We start from the raw sequence: 23684 nt of genomic DNA, 5'->3' as shown, positions 1-23684 counted from the left end.
ATTTTGATCGTTACTTAAGTTTATGATATTATAGTCATATATTTATACAATATATAATGTACATAAAATTTACCCCAGATAAATATATGTACATATATATTATTGGAATTAATTTTAACATGTCTCATTTTCGTTGTTATCTACACTAATAAATTATTTTATATCCACACGATAATTTGATATGACTTTATCGAATAAGCTCATTTTAACTAATTTATTAGAATAGTTATATCTATCAATTTTAAAACATTTAAAAATTAAAAAATCCAAGTATAATGATATATTAATTTTAATTAAAAATATACTATTTATAATATATACTTTCTGTTAATTTTTTAAGCACTTGGATATGATTATATAATTAAACTACAAGAAGCTGAGTGTCATCATACATTGTCTACATATGCTTGTCAGTTAATTCGGAGCTTAAAACTTTTCTTTGCCACAACATTGTGTGATGAGCATAATACTGTGTCTAGATCCGGGATTTACGAATGCGTATATCAGTTTTATCATGACGGGTGAAGGTTGTGTGTCTTACATAACAGCAGTCAGAACATTAAACTAAGACGATGCTTTAAACCCAGTTTTAAAAAATATTGTTCAATCTACATGCTTTGATTTATTTGTGGGGAATACCCGACCCGTTTAAAGTATAACAAATCAAAATACGACTCTTAGATGTGCATTTTAGTTATGCTAACGAATACAAATATTCTAAGGGATGAGCATTATCATATGAAATAATGGTATGGCATTACAATGAGAGTAGGTTGAGTGCGAAATGATAAGCGCAGTATTGCCAAATCGCTACTTGTTAAAACTCCAATGGTCACGCAGTTTTTTTTATAAAAAGAATAAAAAATATTTTCACCACCAAATCTTCACAATTTGTATATGTTTCAAATGTAAAAATAACTTACTCTATCTTGACTAAGCATATAAAAACGCATGTCGCATAATCTAAAGCATTAACTTTTACTATTGTAGTTACTCCCAAAATGGGATACATGAGAATTTATCCCATGTTGGGAGTAACTAATCTTCCGTCGTCTACCTCTTTCTGCCTGTCTTCCCACCTGCCCCCCTGTAAGAAAGTATTACATATTTTATATTATAGGTTCTACTGAATTGCAAATGAGGATTTTAAAGTGCCAATTGCATTGCTTCTTGGACACACCCACGAATTGTGTTCACACCTTAAATGTAATACTGCCATATGGCCGTTCTAGCGATCGTTAACAAAGAGGTAGAAACACAACAGTCCTTTTGAGCAGTGTAGATCGCATGGTCAATCTCGCATCCTTTCCAAACAAAGAGTAGTATTATACGGTACTTACGGGTGCTCATGACTGATTAACGTCTCGAGACGGATATGTTGATAGGTGGTACGTGAAATATTAGCAATTATTAACGCAATTGTTTAGTCCCAATATCTCTTTCATTGTTAGGCATTACATTAGTTAAGTGGTTTTTATTTTTATTTTTTCAAAATGGTCGTTATTAACGCGAATTTTTTGTAATTTAATTGTGCAGGTGATTACACCCCATTCACAGTATTTTCCGTCGGTTCTGCTTAGTTCTGTTTTGTGCGAGTTTGGCTGAATTCTTGTTTATTTCAAGTCGGAAGCGAAGTGGTAGTTAACTAATGTGTCTGAAGTTCTTGAAAAAGGCGTCTGAAGAATATTTCTAAAAAAAGTGATTACCTGCGTCAATGTCAACGTCAAACGTATCTTTTAGTTCTTGGTTATATAGATAATCTGATTATTCAAGGACGGACTAGACTGTTTGAGATTCAAAAAAGGTATTTAAAAACTATTTTTTATTCTTTTCGACTAAAAAAAAAAATTAATTATAGATCACGATTCAAGAATGCTACGAACTAAGGTGTTATCGAGGACGCAAATACCTGATGGATCGTCAAAGTGAAAGGCGTTCCTTATAGCAAAGTCGAGCATCTTGGAAAATTTATCACAGACGTCGTATATATGTAGAGAGAACCTCCACTTGCTCTCAAAAGTGTTTATGAGATCTTTAGTTGAAGTTTTTCTAGTAAAAATGTTCCCACCGAGATCGTAACAATAAACTGATGGCGAACGAGATCGAGAAAATGACACAGTATGGCACTTTCTGACACTAAAGGGCAGACGGTTAACGGAAGCCCATCTCCATAGTCTAAATCACTCTTCAGAGAGAAGGAGTCCGCCATAGATCAAATGCATTTATACAATTTTAAATCATCGTCATTATTAAAAAAACACACAGAGCAGAGGACGCAGGTTAAACCATTGAGGAACCCTCCAAGGGATGAAATATTCTTTCGACAATCGACCGCCATAGATTACAAACTGTCTATTCAAATAACTCAAGAATAACCGAGTTAAATCATCCGAGCAATAGAGGTTCGATAATGTTTTTAATAATAACCTATGACAAACCTTGTCGAAGGGCTTCTCAAAATATATATATACGATGTCTATTTGAATTCCCACATCGAGAGATTTTGTCACCATTTTGGTGAAGGACAGAAAGTTAGTAATAGTGGAACGAGAGGGACAAAACCTATGCTGTTGGTCCAACAATACTTGTCGAGATGTTATTGATTATGTTGCTTTTTCCAAATATAACGAAAGCCATTAAATTAAACCCAATTACTTCTTAAAACACATTTAAATACACACATGTATACAAGTATTTATTCTGTGTATTTAATTTTAAGGGGAGTAATTGATCACTAAGACATTGAGAAGGTATGCAATTAATTTAGTTAACATAATTGACTGACACAATCACGCGCTTAATCAAGTGCAAGTGCTTTATATTTTCCTGAGCAGTGAAAATTTATTGAATATTTGATTTATGTATATAATCAATGAATAAATAAATTCTTTACTTATATGAAAAGCAATTTAATTGAGGTGACTTTTGAACAGTTATTGTAAATAAAAGCTCATTTTAAGTATTTAATTAATGAGAAAATATATGGATTTTTTAACTATATTTTACATGTGAAATAAACTATGAAGTAAACTTAGACGAAAAAGTACAACAAGTTGTTAAACATATGTATCATTTTTTATTGTTTATCGTAATTTTGCACACACGTTTCTTAAGATAAACTCAAATTTTTCCCACCATAAAATTTCGATTGACCTTCCGCGAATTCGTCGTCAGATCAACGTTGACATTCAAAAATACCTGATGGCCTTTGATGAAATAGCATCAAACGAAAACAAACTTAAAAATCATAAAAACAAATAACTGGCATGTAGCATGTCGAACATCAACAGGTTTTCTATTAATTAAAGTATTACCAAGCTTAATTGATAATTTAGTCAGATATTGTAAAATATTACAATTAAATAAATTCAACCTATCTGAATTATATATTTGACCAATCAATTAAAATAATACAAATATATTATATACATGTGTGGCTATGACATTTTTCCAAAATTTTCCTGTACGCTATTTAAAAAAAATGATATTTTCAAGGTTCAATATACTATGGAAGGCTGATATTTCTGTAGCACTAACAAAGAAGTATTGTATATTATGAGTGACAGTTAATTTCCTAGATTGCCACAATAAAAATATTTAATATTTATTTACTGTAGTAATACACTCACTTCAAGGTCTTAAAAGTTTTTAAAAAAGTATGCATAGGCTATCGAATAAAATGTTCTCAAAACATTGTCTTAGAAATAAAACATACACATTTAATATTAGCATTATATTTATTTATACTATAGAAAAATCCATTATTATAATTAACTAATTAATGTGTAAGAGAAATACAAAAAACTAATTGTATTATTAAAAATTATCTATAAACATGTAAGAATTTCGATTTACACAAATAATATTTAATCATCTATTATACAATATGAATGTACATATACACTGTGTTATATGACTATTGAGAACATATCGAATATCACAATGTATTTGAAGTCACTCAATATTGAGGTCAACATCTTTCACGCTTTCTCCGCATTCCACAATGTTAGTTAGTCTCATAAAATACTAGTGAATGATAACCAAAATATTCTTAATAATCTGCAATTTATAATAAAAATAAAGCTGTCATAGAATCTATAGTTTCAAATAAGTCCAATGTATTTTTTAACATAAAATACAAATATCAGGTAATCCCGAAACAAATGTCTATTTTATTTTAATGACTTAAAATATTACTTTAATTTTGAGATATAAACATCTCCCACCTCTCGGTCAATTTTTTGATTCCATTAGCATAAAATGTTGGAGGCTTTGATGCAAGATAGCCCCTTTTCCACATCATTAGCATTTACATTTTTGTCATCTAGGAAGTGTTGTATCGATAAAAATAAATGGTAGTTGAAAAGAGCAAGGTCTGGAGAATTAAGTGGATGAGATAAAACCTTCCAGCCAAATTTCTCGATGTTGTCGAGATTCAATTTCGGAACATAGGGACGCATATTGTTATGTTGTAGAACTATTTGACTTCTGTTGACAAGTGAAAGTCTTTTATTACTTTCTTGATTACAATAAAAGTTATCTATCATTATTTGGCCAGTTTTAAAAGTTTCTTATTGTCATACACACAAAATATTATTTTTGCAAGGGTTTTCTACTTGCTTTTTGGATAACCATTGTCTTATACGACGATTGTTGTACAATAATGCCCATTTATCTTCTCCGGTTATCAAATGATCGACTTTTTTACTCAATTTGCGTGGAGCCCCATACACTATATAGAATATACATAGAATCGGACTGGCTTAGTTTTTCGGTCAGCTAATGGATAATTTGAATAGAATTTGCTTCTATTTCTGCAGCCAGTACATCATCGTCGATCTTTGCTGGTCTCCCACATCAAGGATTAAAATAGTTATAATTTAATTTTTTGTTATTTTTTAAACCATCTTTGCCATTTGTGGATATCTGATAAATCATCTACCACTTTACAAATGTGCTAATTGGCCGTAGTTGGAAATATTTTTTAAGTTATTTATATTCTATGCAATTTCGTATAAATTGTTCACTTGATACTAATTTTGAGGATCATTTCTTTTTAACGAAATACGTAATAAGGTATCAATGGCCAAAGCAATACTGTTAAAATCTAACTTAAATGCTAGATTGTTATAAAAATAAGGAGAAAAGCATTTGCCTTATTAATAAACAAACATTGTACGGTTTTAAACGATGTTTGCCACAATTACACAGTGATTTAAAATCTATGTAGTTTATTAATCTTATGTAAAAATCAAATAGTATTATAATAAAAGCAAAATTTGGGCTTAACATTAGGAAAAGAATGTGCGTGTTGCAGTATAAAAATCTCTGTATTTAGTTCTATGCAGTTAAGGATTTAAAAATTGTTTTATTTTTATTTTTGTATTAAAGAGTAGTCTAATCAAAATTTTAAACAATAAATTATTTTTGGCAATCTTTTAGTGATAGGAAAGCCTTTTAATTCCAAGTATTTTAAAAGTCAATACCGGAATAGCGTCATACTTTAATGTAACCTAATTCTGAATTCTGAATTGCAACTACCGTATGCATTAGAGGTAAAAATTGAAATTCGTCATAACAAAACAGTTTATCAGCATCGTATTCGAGCGTCAATAATGGTAATTTTCGTAACCTATGTAGGTCCTGCTTACTATTTACATACATACATTTATGCATATAACACAAACTAATGTCAAATCAAGAGCGTTTGTATGCTCGCTGTTCTAAGCCAGAGCTGTTTAAAAGTTAAAGGATACGGACTAGTTATTTTTATACAAGCTCTCCTGAAACGTAAAACAAATGTCTCTATTTGGGTCATGGCTATCTGGGAGGCTTTGTCATCTCTTTGGCCTCAGAAGTTTTTATTACTACCGCCTCATAAGAGCAGCGTTAGACGTGTAGTCTAGTAAATATTTTCACATCAGTGTTGTCTGTTCACTCAAGCCGTTAAGCTCTTGTTTGTGTTGGATCTTGCGCGAGTGCAGGCAGTGCTTTTGAAAAGGTTGCAACGTAGTCTCAGTGCCCCTTAGCATTTTTAAAATTAATTAAATGCAATGAATTGTATCTAAGATTCTCAATCGAATTATTTGGCCAATTTCCAACTATACGAATATTTGAATAATTGATACAATATTCGTAAAATATTCGCTTATAATATCTCAAGTGAAATTTGTAAAATCTTAGAATGAAACAATTTGTTTTTCATCTCAATATATCTTTTCTTTGTGCGCCTTTATTTTGTTTCGAAATGCGAGACAATAAAACGCTTTTTATCATAAAAAAATGCTTTCAAAAATGTTTTTGTCGGTGCTTACTATGACCGAATTCGCAGAATTCGTTTGTTGAAAAAAACAAAATGTTGAGAAGGGCCACTATTTATTTTAAAAACATGTATGGCGAAAATTTTTGTAAAGTTATAAGTTATTGGTATTTGTTGTTTCAAGACGCAAAGATTTTATTTCAATCAGTTCAATAATTTGATCGCAGTTAATTTATTTCTAGTTGATTAACGTATATGCAAATTCGCGCGAAACAAACGCCAATACGGATCCGATCTTTATGTGTATAGAATTCGTTCCAAACATTATTAGCTATTGTATTATATATACAATAAATTCGATAAAATTATATATTAAAAATTTTCCATAAATTTCAGAGAATTTATTTAATCGCAGCAGATCTAAAAAGTTTGTGATTTAATTTAAAAGTTATTCCGCACAAAACAAAAAATGAAACGACTCTGAACTATTATATATGTACATCGAATTAGTTTAAAAAATGATATACGTCAGAACATAAATTCGAATAAAATTACGTATTTCACCTATTTTAGTTACCTTATTTAATTGAATAATAAATGTGTTTTTTTCACGTCTTTGACTTTGTAAAATTATCCATTAGCGAAAGTGTACTCTCTGTAAAACCTACAATAGAAATGGTTCATTCTTTATCATTATGGATCTTGGGAGATAAGGGCATGCTGACCGCATGCTCTTATCTCTCACTCACTCTCATCACTTAACACGCGAGCGATCAAGAGGGAAATTATCTCACTACCCGCGCCTGGTTTTTATATACATTTTAGTCAACATATAAATTTACAAATATTGTTTTCTGTATAGTTTCAGACAGTTCCTCTTTACAGGGAATAGCTGTAATCAGCCTTCATTCTTAGCATTTTCTATGATAACAATGTTATGATATATAAGATTTGTGTATATTTCGACTGTGATTTGCGAGCTAAACATGAATACTTTGAAACATCTGGCACAGACCCACCCTTTCTTCTATAGTGGTATAAAAATATTATATTTGAATTTAATATATGAATTTTAGATTTGCCATTTTTCTTGAAAAACTGTCGATAATTAATTCATGAGAAGTAAGGAACAACGATTGATAATTATTAGTTTTAAGTCACGACAAATATTCTATAAAAATTATCAGTCGTACGTATCTTTCATATTGCCACCATGAATCGCTAATTTCATTTTACTTTGTCAGCAGGTGCCTAATCACCTGGATCATAATTTTAATAAATCTAAGTACGTATATCATTGCATTACCAAACTCTTCCATTTTGTTACAACATATTTTATTAAATTTTTCTAAATAAGATATTATTGTTTCTGTTAAAAGTAAATTTTAGTGCCTTTTGTCGTAAGTAGAGCAAATCTAATTGTTTTTTAGAATCATTAAGATTCCTTATAAGATCATTAAGCTCAATTTTTTTTAATTGAATGTGTTTTTTTCGTCGTTGTACCTTTCATCGCTCGATGATTACGCCATGAGGTTCTTCTTGACTCTGGTCTCATAAATTATTAGCATTAGTTTTAATATTATAAATGCAAGCTTATCTTATCATTATAATAGATGTATATAATGTGGTTGTCCATATATAAATATTATATGTTTAAAAAGCCGTTTCTTTAATCTACAATATATTTTAATAACCTACATATTATTATTTAAAAAGAGCGATGCAAACATATAGTTTGTAATATTTAGTCTTAATTTTTTTGATTTAATTAACATTTAAATATATAAATCACAGTTTTACATAGTTTATGAAACAATAAAAGATTACATTTCTACAAAACTTACCTGTCTTATCAATGGGGAAAATATAATTGAAAATTGGTAATGTTTCAAGACATTTATAGCACAACTTGCTTATGTTAAATGTTGCATTTAGTTTAATTAAAGTTGAATTTGCAAACTAATGTTACTCCCTTGATTTTTAATAAAAATCGCGTTCTAAACAGAAAACATGTTAAATTGTTAATGACGAAATTTTTCCAATAAATTAATACCAATATTTGTATTGGAAAAATAAATACAAATTTTATTGTTAAATTAAACTTTTGTGTCATTTTATATCGTAATAAATAATAAAATATACAATTAAAATATTATTTGAGTATTTTATCAAAGTGATGAACAAGTAGTAAATTTGTCCATATTAATAAAATCTACGATATCTACAATATAAAATCTTCATATAGGAAGTAAATATTTTTGGACACATTAACGACTAAATATAATAAATAATTCATAAGCCGACATATTATGTATACGTTTATACTTGTAATATCATGAAACAACTCCATCGTTCGCATTTTAACCGTCAAAATCGAAAGGTGATTTCGGACAAGTAATTCGACGCTAGTTTGACCTATTGATCTGTGTATCCGGTTCTTAAAGTATTTCTATGAAATAATATAAAACTCGATCAGTATAGATCGCTTTTCAATACTTCTAAAGTGAATTTCTAAATAGAAAAAAATATACATATAAAAACCATTGAGAAGTAAAATTAATATAACTAAACTAACATTACACAATTTTACACCTCTAAGATACGAAAACAATTTGAATAAAAATATAAAATATTTTTAATTATAATTTTATCTTAAAACTTAGTCACATCATATATTTAATAAATTAAATGTATAATATATTATATGTATTTACCAATCAAAAAAACGTTTTAGAATAGTAAATGTATGTGACTAAAAAAAGCATAAACTAATAAAATCAGGCATATCAAAAAGACAATGCTGTATAATTTATTTTTATGGCAAATATATTATTGTTTATATTATTAAATAAACTATCGAATATTAAACTATTTTAACGCTATAATATATTATACATTTTTACATAGTAGCTTAGTAATAAACTTATTTATCAAATACGGATTAGAAAAAATGCAAAATTTTTATTATTACTTGTATTGTTTTGTGCTTTTTTTTATAATTATTTAATATTATTAAGTTATATCAATATGGATTGTGTATTTATAAATACATTTATTCAAGGAAAGCAGCATTCTATTTTCGGGATCTAATTGTAGTATTATCCGAAGTACCAACAAACTTCTGGAAATTGAGTATAAAAGTTTTTGATTTATAGCGATATTATGAAATAAGATCTATAAATATTTTAAATGAGCAATTTAATTTATATATATATATTTACATATACGTACATATTTATGTGCTTTCATGTTTTTGTTTTGATAAAAGATTTATGTGACTAATTTAAATTAAATCAAACTGAAACACAATGTGGCGCAGCTCATGGGTTTTTGGAGTTGGCGAAGGTACTGTTAGTCAAAGAACTGTACTAAGTTGATTCGAGAAATTCTTACTGGCGGTATTTATTTCGAAAATAAGCCCAATGGATGACCTAAATTTTATTAATGAAAAAAAACCATTCTTAATTATTGTTTGGACAGTACAGTTCAAAGTACCCCTTGTGTTAAATTTTTTAAAAGTTTCACTTCAAGGCGTAATGTTTTTATTTTGATGCAATTGGCCCACCGATATTCACATCTCTGATTCCCAGAGACAATCAAACGGCATTTGAGATGAACCGAGGGATACACGCATTGACACAAGAGATATTTAAAAATAATACATTATTAAAAATATATACACTTTAATAGAAGTTTATATATTTTTTGAACTGTTTTATTGATATTTTTTATTAATATTTTATCTGTTGCAGACTCTTTATATTTACAGAGTGATTTAGATTCTCTATGGATATGGGCTTCTTCAACCGTCTGCCTTTTAGTGTCGGAAAGTGTCACATTGTATCATTTTCTCGATCTCGTTCGCCATGAGATTATTCCTACGATCTTATTGAGAACATTTTGTCCGAAGAAAGTATTTTATTTTAGTATCAATAGAATACAATGATTATATTTTTTTGATCATAGTGACGCATGGAGTAATAAATCTCTTAGGTCGCGATGGTCTTAATTTAATTTAAAAAATAAATAAATCTCATTAAGCCCATATTACGTATAAGCTTATTATCCAAATTATATTGTAACAAGGATATTCAAAGCATCGAGATAAGATTAATACATAACACACTGATAATATCCACAGCGGTTTTACCCATATCACGTAAAAAATCGTAGTATCACTTGCTCTTTACCAGGAGTATTTATTTTTTCCGGACTTATTGCACCAATATTAAAAAAAAAAATACTGAACTAATAGTTGATTACAACTGACAGACTGTGAAATTTGTCTTGTCAATATCGCCATTGCGAATATACAGTAACAATGCATTTTTACTCAAATTAAAATATTACATTTTTAATAATTATTTTTACTATATAGCTACTCAAAAACAATATGTACATACCCTAAATGAGCGATAAAAATAAAAATAAAATTAAAGATCGTGTATTATATTTTTGTAAAAATACAATAAAAATCAAACATTTTTATTTTATTTGGAAATTCTCTACCAGAAAAAAAAACAGTATTCTCAATAGCCATGATTAAGAGTTTCAACGGTTGTGTTTTCCAAATCTTATTTCTTTACTAGATCATTATAAATATATATAATTTACGATTCATTAGTATATTTCTGTTATTCTTTCTCAAATAAAACCTAAACATATTTACTCAAATTTTTGATCGCTATAACACATAAAAACTTGAAAAGTTGTTGAACCGTCCAGACACCTATGGCTGACCGCTACTTAAAACAGATATATTAAAGTCGTTGACCAAGATTCAATTTATATATTCTCGTTGTTTTCCAAATGGAAACCAAATCATATTCAAACGCATTCAGCGTCCAGACGAGCAGCAGTTCTTAAGTTGTTTGGAGGTCAAATTGTTGCTATTCGTCTTCTAAAAGCGCAGGACAGTTAAAATACGGATTGCTGCTAAAACGTTAGACAATTTATATGCGCATGTTTTTGAGACATAGACGACAGTGTTGTTATTGATCATGTTTCTTATTTCTCAGTTGTGAAGAAACAATCAATATTTAACAGATCAACTATACTATGTATAATGTTTAGACAGAAATGCAATTTTAAATATTAATAAAACATTGTATTGAAAATAGGGATTCGACGGTAGTAGCTATTACTTTAAATATTAGTTAAGGCTTGAACTGTGTTTGGGTACATAATGTATTAGCCATTATAATTTTATCTTCAATACGCCAAAAATAAACGACGAATTAATGAACTTATACATAACAAAACAGATCTTTATGACACAGATTGCTTTTTTGTGTTATTTATTGTTTGGATACATTTTCAGAACAAAATTATCGTCTCTTTTTTCAGTGGCTAATTAAACTTGTGTATGTTTTCATATCGCGATTTTTCTTGAAGGTTGATTAAAAAAGTTCCTTGTTTGAATGTACTATTTTAATACTTGATATACTAAGCACACTTTATTATATTTGTATGAATGATAGCTACAAACAGTATTAATACGCTTTTAATTAGTGTATTTATATTTAAATTAATAATTTCGCTTAATAATAATTTTCAAATGCGTCATTAATTATTATTAAAATCCCTCTTAAGTCTATAAATGATTTATTTAATGTATATTTATAATTTAATAACAATCTAAATAAAAAAGTATGTTTTATATTTTTCCAGACTTCAAAAGAATGCGAAGGGATATGCTGTCCATCAAAAGGTATTTAATTTCAAGTAATTTATTCTGAACATGTATGTATTATTATATAATATGAATTGACCATAATTTTTCAGACGTTGAAACGTTAAACAATAATGAGACTTTAGTCAAACTACAGCTGTTGTGTAAAAGTGAATCTCATTTGACAATCGGATGGACGTTATTGACAAACGCAACGACAAAAATAATTTATGTAAATGAAATCGTGAAAGTTACACAACCAGAAGTTTTAGAATATCAAACGTTTATATTAGTATGTATAATATACTTATTCAATTTGATTTAGAATTATCTTAAATACTATTTTGCTTTATTTATTTTTTAATTATTATTTCAGTCTAATGGTAGTAATGTCTCGTTCAAGAACTTGACTGATAGCACAGACTATTACGTGTGCATTTCTACTATTAACGTTATGGGACAAATCGGGAAAATTTCATGTGAAACTTATACAACGTTAATAAAGGGTTATACACCCGGAACTGTGTCGTTAATTTGGTTGGATAGTTTAGTATATAATGAGAGTCACGGATTTGAAGCTTCCATCAAGTGGAGTCCAGCAGAGGGTAAATATATATATATTATTTATATATGTATGGAAAATATGTGTATATTTATTTCCAAAGAAATACATTAATCTCAAATGTGTATGACCATTCACAACCAACTCATTAAAAATGAGTTTAAATCCATTGAAAGCTTTTCAGAATAAATAAATTTGCGCAAATTGCTTATATTGTAGCTAAAACAATTATTTTGCGTGTAAATATGTCATGAATATAATTTGACTTTTTAAGGATTAAATTTATACAGTTAAAATAAGCTTTATGTGTTTTTGAAGCATGTTTGTATTTATATTATGTAATGTGTTTACCCAAATAACAGCTAACAATATTTCAAGAACAGATATCTCATAAACCTTATCGTTGAAGTTCTATATATTGACGATTTTCATACAAACCGCAAGAATCAAGTAGATTTATTATGTGTAAAAAATAAATTTTCTTACATTTTTGTTTGTGTAATTATAATTATAAATATTTATTTCTGATTACTTCAGGCTTTATTATTTTATATTTTTATATACTTATATATTATTTACTATTGGTAGCTGTGATTATATAATAGTTGTTTTTCAACGGGTGCTATGTCAGTTAATATATTCTTTATTTACACTTACAGATCACGCCTGTTTCTATTATGTAGGAGTGTGGACCAATGCAGAATTCTTCATGGAGCTTGAAGCTGAATTGGTAAATATTTACAATTATTCGCAAAAGTATTAAATCGTTCTATTCTCGGCACAACTTTTAAATATAATTATATTTTCAGCCCACAAACGTATATAATGCCACATTGTATGATCTTGAATATATGAAAAATTATACAGTAACAGTGATATCGAAAAATTATCTTAAAAACAAAGAGAGTAACAATAGCTGGTTCACTTTTATGACACCGTCTTGTTTAGAAACTCACAACAGTCTTAAATTGTGTCGTAAGTAAATACTTAAAAAAATATTTAATAAATCCAAATAATATCGTTCATTAATTTTATTATATATTTAGCTCCATTAATGCCGACTAATGTGACAGTGCTAGAAGAAATATCTAAAAAACCGCTCTTAAGCATTGATAATTTACATCCATATGACATAACCGTCCAATGGAAGTCTCCAGAGTTTGTTCCCGATTATTACCTAATAAATTTAACAAACACAAATAGGGCAGTCATATCAACTGGAAATATAACTGGGGTAAGATGACATTATATAAATTTGTTTTATGTAAATACGATTATTATAATTTCTAGCACCATTATAAGGTTGAATAATACAATTTTTAAATGTCAAAATATTGTTAAATTGGTTGTATCTTTACTTTATTTTATTTGACAGGTTGAAACGAAAGCAATTTTTGAGGGAATAGACATCGGAACGTCTTACACAATATCAATTATTGCAAGCTCCAAGGGCGGAATAAGTAAACCTGCTTTTATTTACAGAGAATTTAAGCAGCACAAATTGGGTTAGTGAATCACATTCATATCTTAAGCTTTATTTAATGGAAATCTCATTAAACGCTGTCTTAATGGCAATTATACTAAACAATACTATTTTCATCATAAAGGTACTTGATTTTAATCTAGTTAGGCAATATCTATTATTAGTTTCTTCGAACGTGTTCTTGTTTTTTGGGTATTGATTGATATTATACTAGCAATTTTTTTACAAAATCTGTTCTAATAGATTTTTGTTACTGTATGCGATGCTAAAAAATAACATAAAAAAATTGCATTTTGGTCAGTTATTATTTATTTATTTTCTAATATAAAAATTGTTTGTCCAATCTACAATACATTTGTGTAATGCATTACTTGGTTTAGTTCATTCAGCAATTTTACCTTTATCTTCTTCACGATCGCAAAATATTGTTTTTTCAATGTTTTATTATATGGGTAAACAGAAAAAAAGTCGCAAAAAGCTATATATGATAATTCATTGGATCGAGACGATATCGTTCTTGGCAAGTAAGTACACAAATATTGTAGTTTTCTCTAATTTTTTTCACTTAAATAAAATAAAAAAACTGCAAGCCAATTATCTATTATATATACGACCTAGTGTACTATTTATTATAATATTACATTATAATAAAAAAATAGTATAAAAATAACTTTGTGATTTGATCAAACTTGACGTTATTATTCATTAGATATGTTTTGAGGTCCAAGGGGCGTGACTTTACAGCTAAATAAATGCTGAAAAATCTGGTAACAGTATATTTTAAAAACATTTATAAAGTATCACTATTTAGAAAAATGTAAATAGATGCCGCTATCAGGTAGTGAAATTGAAATGGCAGATCTTGGAAGTCGAAGATTCTTTCCTGGCATGTCGAGTTGTATTATTGCCGGTTTTGATTTGGTAGGGGCAGCTAGGATCGTTTGTGATGTGTTTTCGTGATGCTCTCTTAACGGTCCATTATGTCTTTTGTGTTGATAAAAAGTAATAAAAGCATGCACAAAAGATGATTGTATACATTTAGCCAGGAGTATTTGGGCCTTATCTCTCTACCTCTGTTATTTATTACTGACATACATGCGCTAATTAATAACTTGGAATATTGATTTAATAACCCAAAAGTGTTTCAGAGTATTTGCACAAATTCGGAGCCACTCTCTTTACAGAAAGACCTGGAGTCGCTGTGGAGTGAGTCGATCGACAATCTTTCAGCTTCGCCAAGTGTCATGTTGTCACATTTTCCAGATCCCTTTGCCCGTCGGGATTCTCTTACATTTTAAGCGGAGGTGTTTTAAACAGAAATACTTCCGTCGATGACGTTTGAGCAGAGATGGAGATTTTCTATGCACATCGGCAAAATTTTCGATATGCAGAGCACGCGCTACTTTAATAATTTATTGCCGATTTGCGTTCTGTACGATACGCTAGTCCGTAGCGTCTTTGAGTATGTCTCCATTGTCTAAAATCAGTGAGAAGCAAAGTACTCCTTGTTGTTCGAGAAAATTCAAAGAAAAATTTTAATATATATCTATAAAATGGAGTACGGGTTATATCTGTATTTGTATTCTAGTGCCTTTTTGCTTAGAGCGTTGAGCGTAACTTCTATTCAATGTATTTAAAAATGGCGGTGTCGACAAACCAGCAATGCTCGGTGACTTGTGGCTGCGCTAGAGAGTTGCAATCGCGTTCTTTATTCTTCCCCGTTGCGCCAGGACGTCAGCGCTTGAGAACGCTCCTCTTGAAAGAGGCATCCATCCGAGGCAAATATATGGGTTGGTGCTCATCTATTTTAGGTGTGCGCTACAACCGTTTTTATATATTTTTGAAATGCTTATTATTGTTGGTATAATGGTCATCATGACACATTGGAATAAATTGTAAATTCATGATGGTGAGATTTGTAATACAAAAATAAAATAAAAATATAATATTTAATCAACATCAATATAATTATGTCGCCATTGTATTACGTTTCCATAAAAAGCTTTTTATTTCTAAAGCTCGTGGGTATAGAATTGTTGTGAAAAATAAATATTGTATTTAAGACAAAGTTGAGTTCAAACAAACATTACCGAATACTTACAACGCTAAAATATACACAGGGCTGCCGAGAGCGAACTCTGGCATTGGAAAAACAATGCTTCCGGGCCTTATGACAAAAATGGCATTTATTGTATTTTTTAACATTATAATATCACTTAATACATATAGTAGGCGACTAAATTTAAAAAATTGAAAATTATTAAAAAAAATATTTATTTTACAGGCGTTGTTATCCTTTTGCCCGATATTTGTTATGTTTATTTTTATAGACATTTTAGAGCAGATTATATTTACTGCTACTAATTTATATTCGTTCAATATTTCCTCCCACGTCTAATATTTTTTAAAGGTTCAAATGCAATAGTCAACATTAATTTGCAAACAAATTTTAATACAAATGAGGCCACGTCAAAAAATATAATCTGTTCTTTTAAATAATAATGTTTATTGTCGAATTACTTCCTAGAAAGTTATTGCTTTTGAAGGCAATGTTCCGCTCCTTTTATTTCTTGTATGTATAAAAAAGGCTATAGGAACTTATATCTGAAATACGTCAGTACATACATCTCAAATTACTAGTTAGGTTTAGATTCGTTTTTTATGAATATATTCTTGCTATGGATTTTTTCATAGCAGTCGAGCCCGGGAATTTGTCCCGTCTCCCCTTCCTTTCGGTAGGCCTGAAAATACCATAATAGAAATCGTATTAAAATTTACTCCTTAAATTAATGAAACTCACCCGAAAATATTTGTTTACGCTTAATGAGTAAGTAAGTGAAAATAAGATATTTTGATATATAATCTTTAGCAAAAGCTACGTTATTTTCTGTATATAAATACATACACATCTGATATAATTTTATTAATAATGAGAAAATCGATCGGGCGTGTATTTTTAATTGAAGAAAAAAAATCGCGTATGTTGAATCATTAAAGCCTTCGCTGAAAACCGATTACGTATATGTTACAATGAATGTATTTATTAGTGAAATTATATTTTCACGTACTAGGTTAGTGATACTGTATTAAATAATTTATTTATAATTTCACTGGTCAATATCAGTGAAACTGTGTTGTTGCAGGTTAAAGTTCGAAACATTTTGACCTTAACGTGTACTGTGTCGCCCTACTGTTGTTGAAACTAGCTGTTCAAACCCAAACCTAACCTAATCTAATTAAGAAACATGACTTGATCTACCGAAAGTTCAAAAACTATAGTTAATTTTAAAACTTTCATTAGGTCAAGTTGGGTTTGTTAGTACGTTAAAGTTAAGTTAAGTTTTGGTTTTTGTCGCTGTATTATAGGATTTAATAAGTGGCATTCACAACGGTTAGTTGAATAGCTCCATTTACGTGACTTTTGTATTTTTTAAAGCACGCAAATTGGCGCTCTACATAGTTTAGGGCAGCATATACTTTCACTAGCATTTGTCAATTAAAATTTTATTTTCAAAAGTGGAAATATATATGTACTTACCGGTGAAAATGAATTCTAAAATGATTTCACTGAAATGCCAGTGAAAATATATATAACATATACGTAAATATAAAACTTTTAATAACTATAATATTGGTTAGGTTAGGCTGTGGTTTATTGTAAATTATGATAATAGTAAGTACATTTAATACATATTATTGACATATTATATATAAAAGGAATACATGTGTTTACTTCAGAAATATAATAACCAATACACTGTATATACAAATTAATTTATATTTAAAGATTGTTCATATTTCAATTACATATATTGATTATAAGCTTTTCACAGGGCCCAGAAATTCTCTTAACCAGTTTCACTATTTACTATTAGCTATGATATTTACGCAAGAAATTCCTTAGCCGTTTGATGACTACAAATTTCTCATTTTAGAATTAATATGTGACAATGAATTCTTGTAAATTATTATAGTATGATATTAGACTAATAATAATAACATAATTATATATAAGTAGTAAAATTACACGAGTCTTGTTTTATTTGTATTCATATTTTATTTATATAAATTATTATTTGTATTTATATTGACAATATATTATAGCATCATTAGCTATTTTCAATGACCTATTACTGCGTAATAATTTTTTATTGAGGTTTTCAAAAAATACTGTCATCTGATTTATTTATAAAGCGAACAGTCCCTATCTACAATTACCAATCGCAAAAGATTTATTGTTCGGTTATAAAAGTAAAAGTATAAAGAATATATTTTTAATTGTAATTTTTTCTTTTAGATAATTCTACAACTGGTAATCTGTTATGGGGAATACTTACGCCGATTTTAGCATTCTTTGTTATAATCAGTCTAGCAGCGCTAATTTACCATCGTCATGAAAAGTTGAAATTATATAAGCGAAGGTGTCGATATTTTGAGGTATGACTATTTACATTTGTATTATTTAATTATAACATACAGTATTCTAGCCAATTAATTTAATTACAAGCATACTCACGTGCAAAGGCTACCGTCTTTAGACTCGTTAATGATACATATATCTATAATTCATATTTTGTGTTTTATGCATGTATTTTTTTAACATTTAGCCAAATTTCTTACATATTATATTTTCATATAAATATAAATATTTATAAATGATTTGTATTGCTTACTATGTCATTAGTGAATTTTATTTTATTTATAAAAATAATTACATTTCAGGAATTAGAACAAAAGGCACCAAAGGAAATCGACAGCAGCTCCAACTTTCCAATAAATCCTATTGATGATCCATTCGAGATAGTTCCTGATAAACTAATACTTTATGAAATATTAGGGGAAGGTGCTTTTGGCATCGTGCGAAAAGGTTGGATTCCAGATCAAAATAGAGAGGTTGCTGTAAAAATGATGAAAGGTATTTATTAAATATATAAGGTTCGCGAGTTTTAATATTTTTATTTTTACACTTACCTTATATATAATATATATTTCGGCTGTGATGCTCTAGCCATGGTCATGAATTTTATGTAACTGCCGCTCTGGTCTCGTCAGTAACTTTTTCAGGCAAAACCAGAAGCCAAGACCTTGATAATATGCTACCAGCATCATGTTTGTTCATAGCAATATTTTTGTGAATTTCTATTTTAAGCGCTTCGTGTTTTGTACGAACAAGCGGATTTTTAATGTTAGCTACAGTCCGAATAATTTTCCAATCTAAAAACAAAATTGGTTCAATGCCTTTAAACAAAAATTTTCGATTAAAAAAATAATCCCAAGGCGTGAATAAAATCTCGTGTGCAATCTACGCATCGCAAACCCAAAGAATGAATGAAAAATTCAATAGTTATTCTGCTCTCGCTGAACACAGGTTCATAGAAGAGCACAAAATTGATTTTAGCAGCACAAAGAGAGATATATATATTATATAGAAGCCCAAAAAATGAAAAATGTCTGATTGCAAATAAAAAAAGGATCAAAAACACATAGGTACGTCGGGTTTATTAATATAAATTAATTTGTGTTTACTAATGATATTTAATCATAAAATCGTAAGTTCGATTTGTGATAAATCGTTTTAACAGTCTAAAAAATAGCGGGGTTCTTCGTTAAAATAGAACACCACAGTGGGAATCATTTTAACAGCTTAAGTTTCAAAACAACACACCATAAAACAAAAAGCATAAAATATAGTCGTTGTTTATCGAAAAGATAACGCGTGCACTTGAGTTTGCCCAATTTGTTCTAGCAACCAACAGCAAGTTGTAGGAAAAAGACGTCGTCTTACTGAAAAGGGGCGGAAAAAATTTTTATATGAAAGAGGTTAAGTGGCGGACAATCAATTATCACTTTTCCTCAGACATTCATCTGAGACATCTTCTACTGACAATAACACTTTAGCTTCAACTTCGGAAGGCATGTGAACTCTCAAATTTGAACTAAAGCTAAGAGGAGGTTGACTTCACTTCAGACCAGCGAATATGGCAAAAACCCCGGTCAACTCGATGTTTAGAATTCAAAGCAAATTCAGAGACATCTAGAGCCTGCAGACGCTAAATTGGTGGACAACGTATTAAAACTATTAACTTAATCTTAAAAAAATCACCTGTTATTTATTACAAACGTCTTTACAAAACAGCCCGTTTTAGCAAAGATTATCCAATTGATATGAAAAAACGTAATACATATAATATATAGATCATATTGGTACATAAAATATACATAAATAAATATGTATGTTTCGGCAAATTATTGAGCAATACAGTGTCCATCAAAGAGATTCAAATAATTTTGGAAATTTGTGGATGACTTAAGCTTTAACATTAAAGTCTGATTAATTAAAGAAATACAGTATGAATACAGAAAGTACGTACTTAAAAATACAAGAGCAAACCAAGAAAAAAAACTTCATGAAAACCTTCCAATCACTTTAAAAAAAACAGAGATTAAATCGATATATATATCGTTAAATAATTGTTGATACAAAATTAAATTTTAAAGAACATTGTAATTACATATTAAAAAAAATTAGTAGAAAAATAGGTTTATTATCTAGATTAAGAAATATATTAAGTATAAATACAAAAAAATAATTTACAATAGTATAATATTGCCCCATTTTAATTATTGTGCAACACTATTAAATATGTTAAATAAATTAGACAAACAAATGTTGCAAAAATTACAAAATAGGGCAATGAGAGTAATCTTAAATAAAAATAGATTAACTAATTGTAAAAGTATGATTGATAGATTAGAATGGTTGAATGTTCAATAAATATTGAGTATGAATGTTTTAGTATTTATATATAAGTTAGAAAATAATATGTTACCAGAATATTTTAATAAGTATTTAATAATAAATAAAGATGTACATAAATATAATACTAGAAATAGAGAAAATTTAAAGATAATTAAGTATAAGAAAACGAGTACGGCTAGGGGAATTATGTACGGAGGTTTTGATTTATATAATAGTCTTCCAAGAGAAATCCGAAACATCAAAAATATAACGGGTTTCATAAATGGAATAAAAAAACACCTTCGTACATATAGAAATAAATTATAATATTAAATCTTTATTATTGTATATTTGTATTTTTTCTTTCTGTTATGTATTTTTTATATATTTTTATATATGTTTACTAAATTTGTTAGATGTAAAGATTAGCTATTAAGCTAAATAAATTAATACAATAATAATAAAATAAATAATAAAATGTCATTAAAAGTTATTGCAAAACTACTTAGGAAGTAAAGCTTCATAAGCACATTAAACCAATATTTTAGGAGAAACAACTAATATTGTTTCAGCAGTTTTAATTTAAGAAAATATTTTTAGCCATATTTCTAAACGTCATTCAAGGTGTAGTGTATATGTACGTTGCGAAATCAAAATGAAAAAAATTGTTAAAGTCTGATATAACAGAAAATTTCTTTTAAGTCAAGCAATAAGACACATTTACATCCATAACCGCCATACCTTTAGGTTTTTTATATATGAATACCCCACATGTGTAGAGTTTTTAGCAACGTTTATTGCAGTGATTTTTTGTTGGAAGGGGTTATCGGTATTTTAACTGTAGTTGGCGCACGTGTAACATTCTTTCGTAGGCATATAATGGCTAATAAAGATATCAGTGCGGAACCGGTATATAATATATCATACATACAACATACCGTGAAAACGATAGAATAATCTTACAATAAGCCATGCGCTATTGACAAAATCAAGTTAAAGTCAAAGTGGGCCAAAGGAAACTAGATACCAGCATATAAATTTTACAAATACAATAGAATAATTGATCCGTTACCTTAACGATCAACCGAGAAGTGTTATCGTATGCCAACAAAGCGTAGAGTAAAGTACCTCGGCACGACCTTGAATGCGAAGTTACGATGAAGCAAACATATGTAAACTAAAAGTCGATAACTAAATTATCGCTTTGGTGGATTGTATTGAAAGTATTGTTTATATTGATTATCTCGGAAGATACGTAAAATTTTAAATATATAATAAAGTTGTACGAATTTAAAAAAAATATTTGGACCTCTGAAAAATACACACTGAATTTATCCAGAACTTTCAGGACCATATATTGGTAAGGCAAAGGAAAAATATATTGAAAATGTGTCGCGGATAAAGAAATATAGATAATTAGTAAAGAAGAAAAGTCGTTGAAATATGTCATGTGATGTGTTATGCTGAAAAATAATACATTGTAAGCAATATACAAGTAAGAAGGGGATTCAGAAGAAACATTAAAAATATTACAATATCCAGCTATTAAATGGGTCCATATTTCAAAACTAGTACGTTCATAGAAGAATATAAAAAAAATTAGTCAAAAATGTATCACACCGATCGTAAGCCATCTAATATTAATTATTGTGTGAAGCGTGCTTCCTGTTATTATTCCAGAACGTTTTAATATTATAAAAAGTTCAATAAGACTTGATCAGTACATAAAACACGTCTGATTCCTCAAATCGGTGACTGGTATCCGGATTGTTATGTCATTTTTATGCACGACAAAACTTCATGACGTTATGCAAAAAAGTGCATCAATCTCTATAGAAATAGCATATACGATATCGTATCGAAGAAAAATAGATTACCATGTTTTTGTCTAGCTGCTGTCATCGGTAGCTTATTACAAATGGAAGTAAATTATGTGTGCTATATATGCACTTATATACACTTGGTTTTGATGGAGTAGGTTCCTTTGCTCTGATTCCGATTTGGAGGCACAAATATACTTGTTTATTTTTGTTGCCTTGTTTTCTAAAAATTGTTGTGTGATTTATAAATACAATAGTTTAATTATTTTTTATTATTATTTGTAAAATAAGATGAGCCATCTGCCGAAGAAGTGAAACAATTCAAGCAAGAGATAGACATGATGAAGGCTGTCGGTTTCCACGCACATATTGTGAGTTTAGTAGGATGCTGCACTAGACCCACTGCCACTATGATGTTGGTCGTTGAATTTTGCTCTCTGGGAGATTTGCAAAATTATTTGAGGTGAGTTTATCCATCTTAAAAGTTGTTTATTTATATTAAAATACTGTTATGATATTATAGAAAAATATGGAATGCAATCAGTTTGAACTCTACTGATAAAACCAACAATTGCGAGTTCAATCTGAGCAATTCGAACATATTCGGCGAAGATCAGATCAAGTATGCAGATATGTTAATTTCTGGGAGCGCCGAAAGTCCACCAGCTCAACAGCCAAATTTCATTGCGAATAAGCTGTACGATTTGGAACAGACTGTCGAGAAAAATATGGAAGGCATTGATATAGATTTGACTTCGATAGATTTGTTATCGTTCGCACGACAGATTGCTATGGGAATGGAGTTTCTGTCTTTGAACAGAGTTGTTCACAGAGATTTAGCTGCTAGGAATGTCCTTGTGAGTTCTGATAAAACCGTAAAAATAGCAGATTTCGGGCTGTCGAGAGATATTTATCAGGAGAATATCTATAGAAAAATTGGTGCTGGAAAATTGCCTATCAAGTGGATGGCTTTAGAATCTCTAACGCATCAAGTGTATACGACTCAGAGTGACGTGTAAGTATTTCATATAAGATATTTGCATGAAAAATTAAATATAGCAGTTAGTTATTCATTTTGTAACATCAATTCATCAATGCAATTGAAAAAATTGTGATTTTTTAATGTTAAACATATATTAACTAATACAAT

The 23684-nt window shown here is 29.0% G+C and overlaps 1 protein-coding gene across 1 annotated transcript in view; it reads left to right on the top strand.

The window, feature by feature from the left end:
- Positions 1-23684, top strand: part of tor (tyrosine protein kinase receptor torso) — a 44232-nt gene that overhangs the window by 15686 nt on the left and 4862 nt on the right. The window contains exons 3-13 of the mRNA XM_088190217.1: positions 11930-11969; positions 12044-12222; positions 12307-12535; positions 13152-13222; positions 13302-13467; positions 13539-13726; positions 13868-13997; positions 18273-18412; positions 18698-18890; positions 22826-22997; positions 23058-23549. Coding sequence (XP_088046343.1) covers positions 11930-11969; positions 12044-12222; positions 12307-12535; positions 13152-13222; positions 13302-13467; positions 13539-13726; positions 13868-13997; positions 18273-18412; positions 18698-18890; positions 22826-22997; positions 23058-23549 — 2000 coding nt within the window. The remainder of the gene's footprint in view (positions 1-11929; positions 11970-12043; positions 12223-12306; positions 12536-13151; positions 13223-13301; positions 13468-13538; positions 13727-13867; positions 13998-18272; positions 18413-18697; positions 18891-22825; positions 22998-23057; positions 23550-23684) is intronic.

This window comes from Plectrocnemia conspersa, unplaced genomic scaffold, assembly GCF_051122295.1.
Source record: "Plectrocnemia conspersa isolate PC_06_02 unplaced genomic scaffold, ASM5112229v1 ptg000008l, whole genome shotgun sequence".
In the NCBI taxonomy this organism is placed as follows: Eukaryota; Metazoa; Arthropoda; class Insecta; order Trichoptera; family Polycentropodidae; genus Plectrocnemia; species Plectrocnemia conspersa.
Note: the sequence above shows the minus strand (reverse complement) of the source record. Positions and strands in the feature narration are given on the sequence as shown.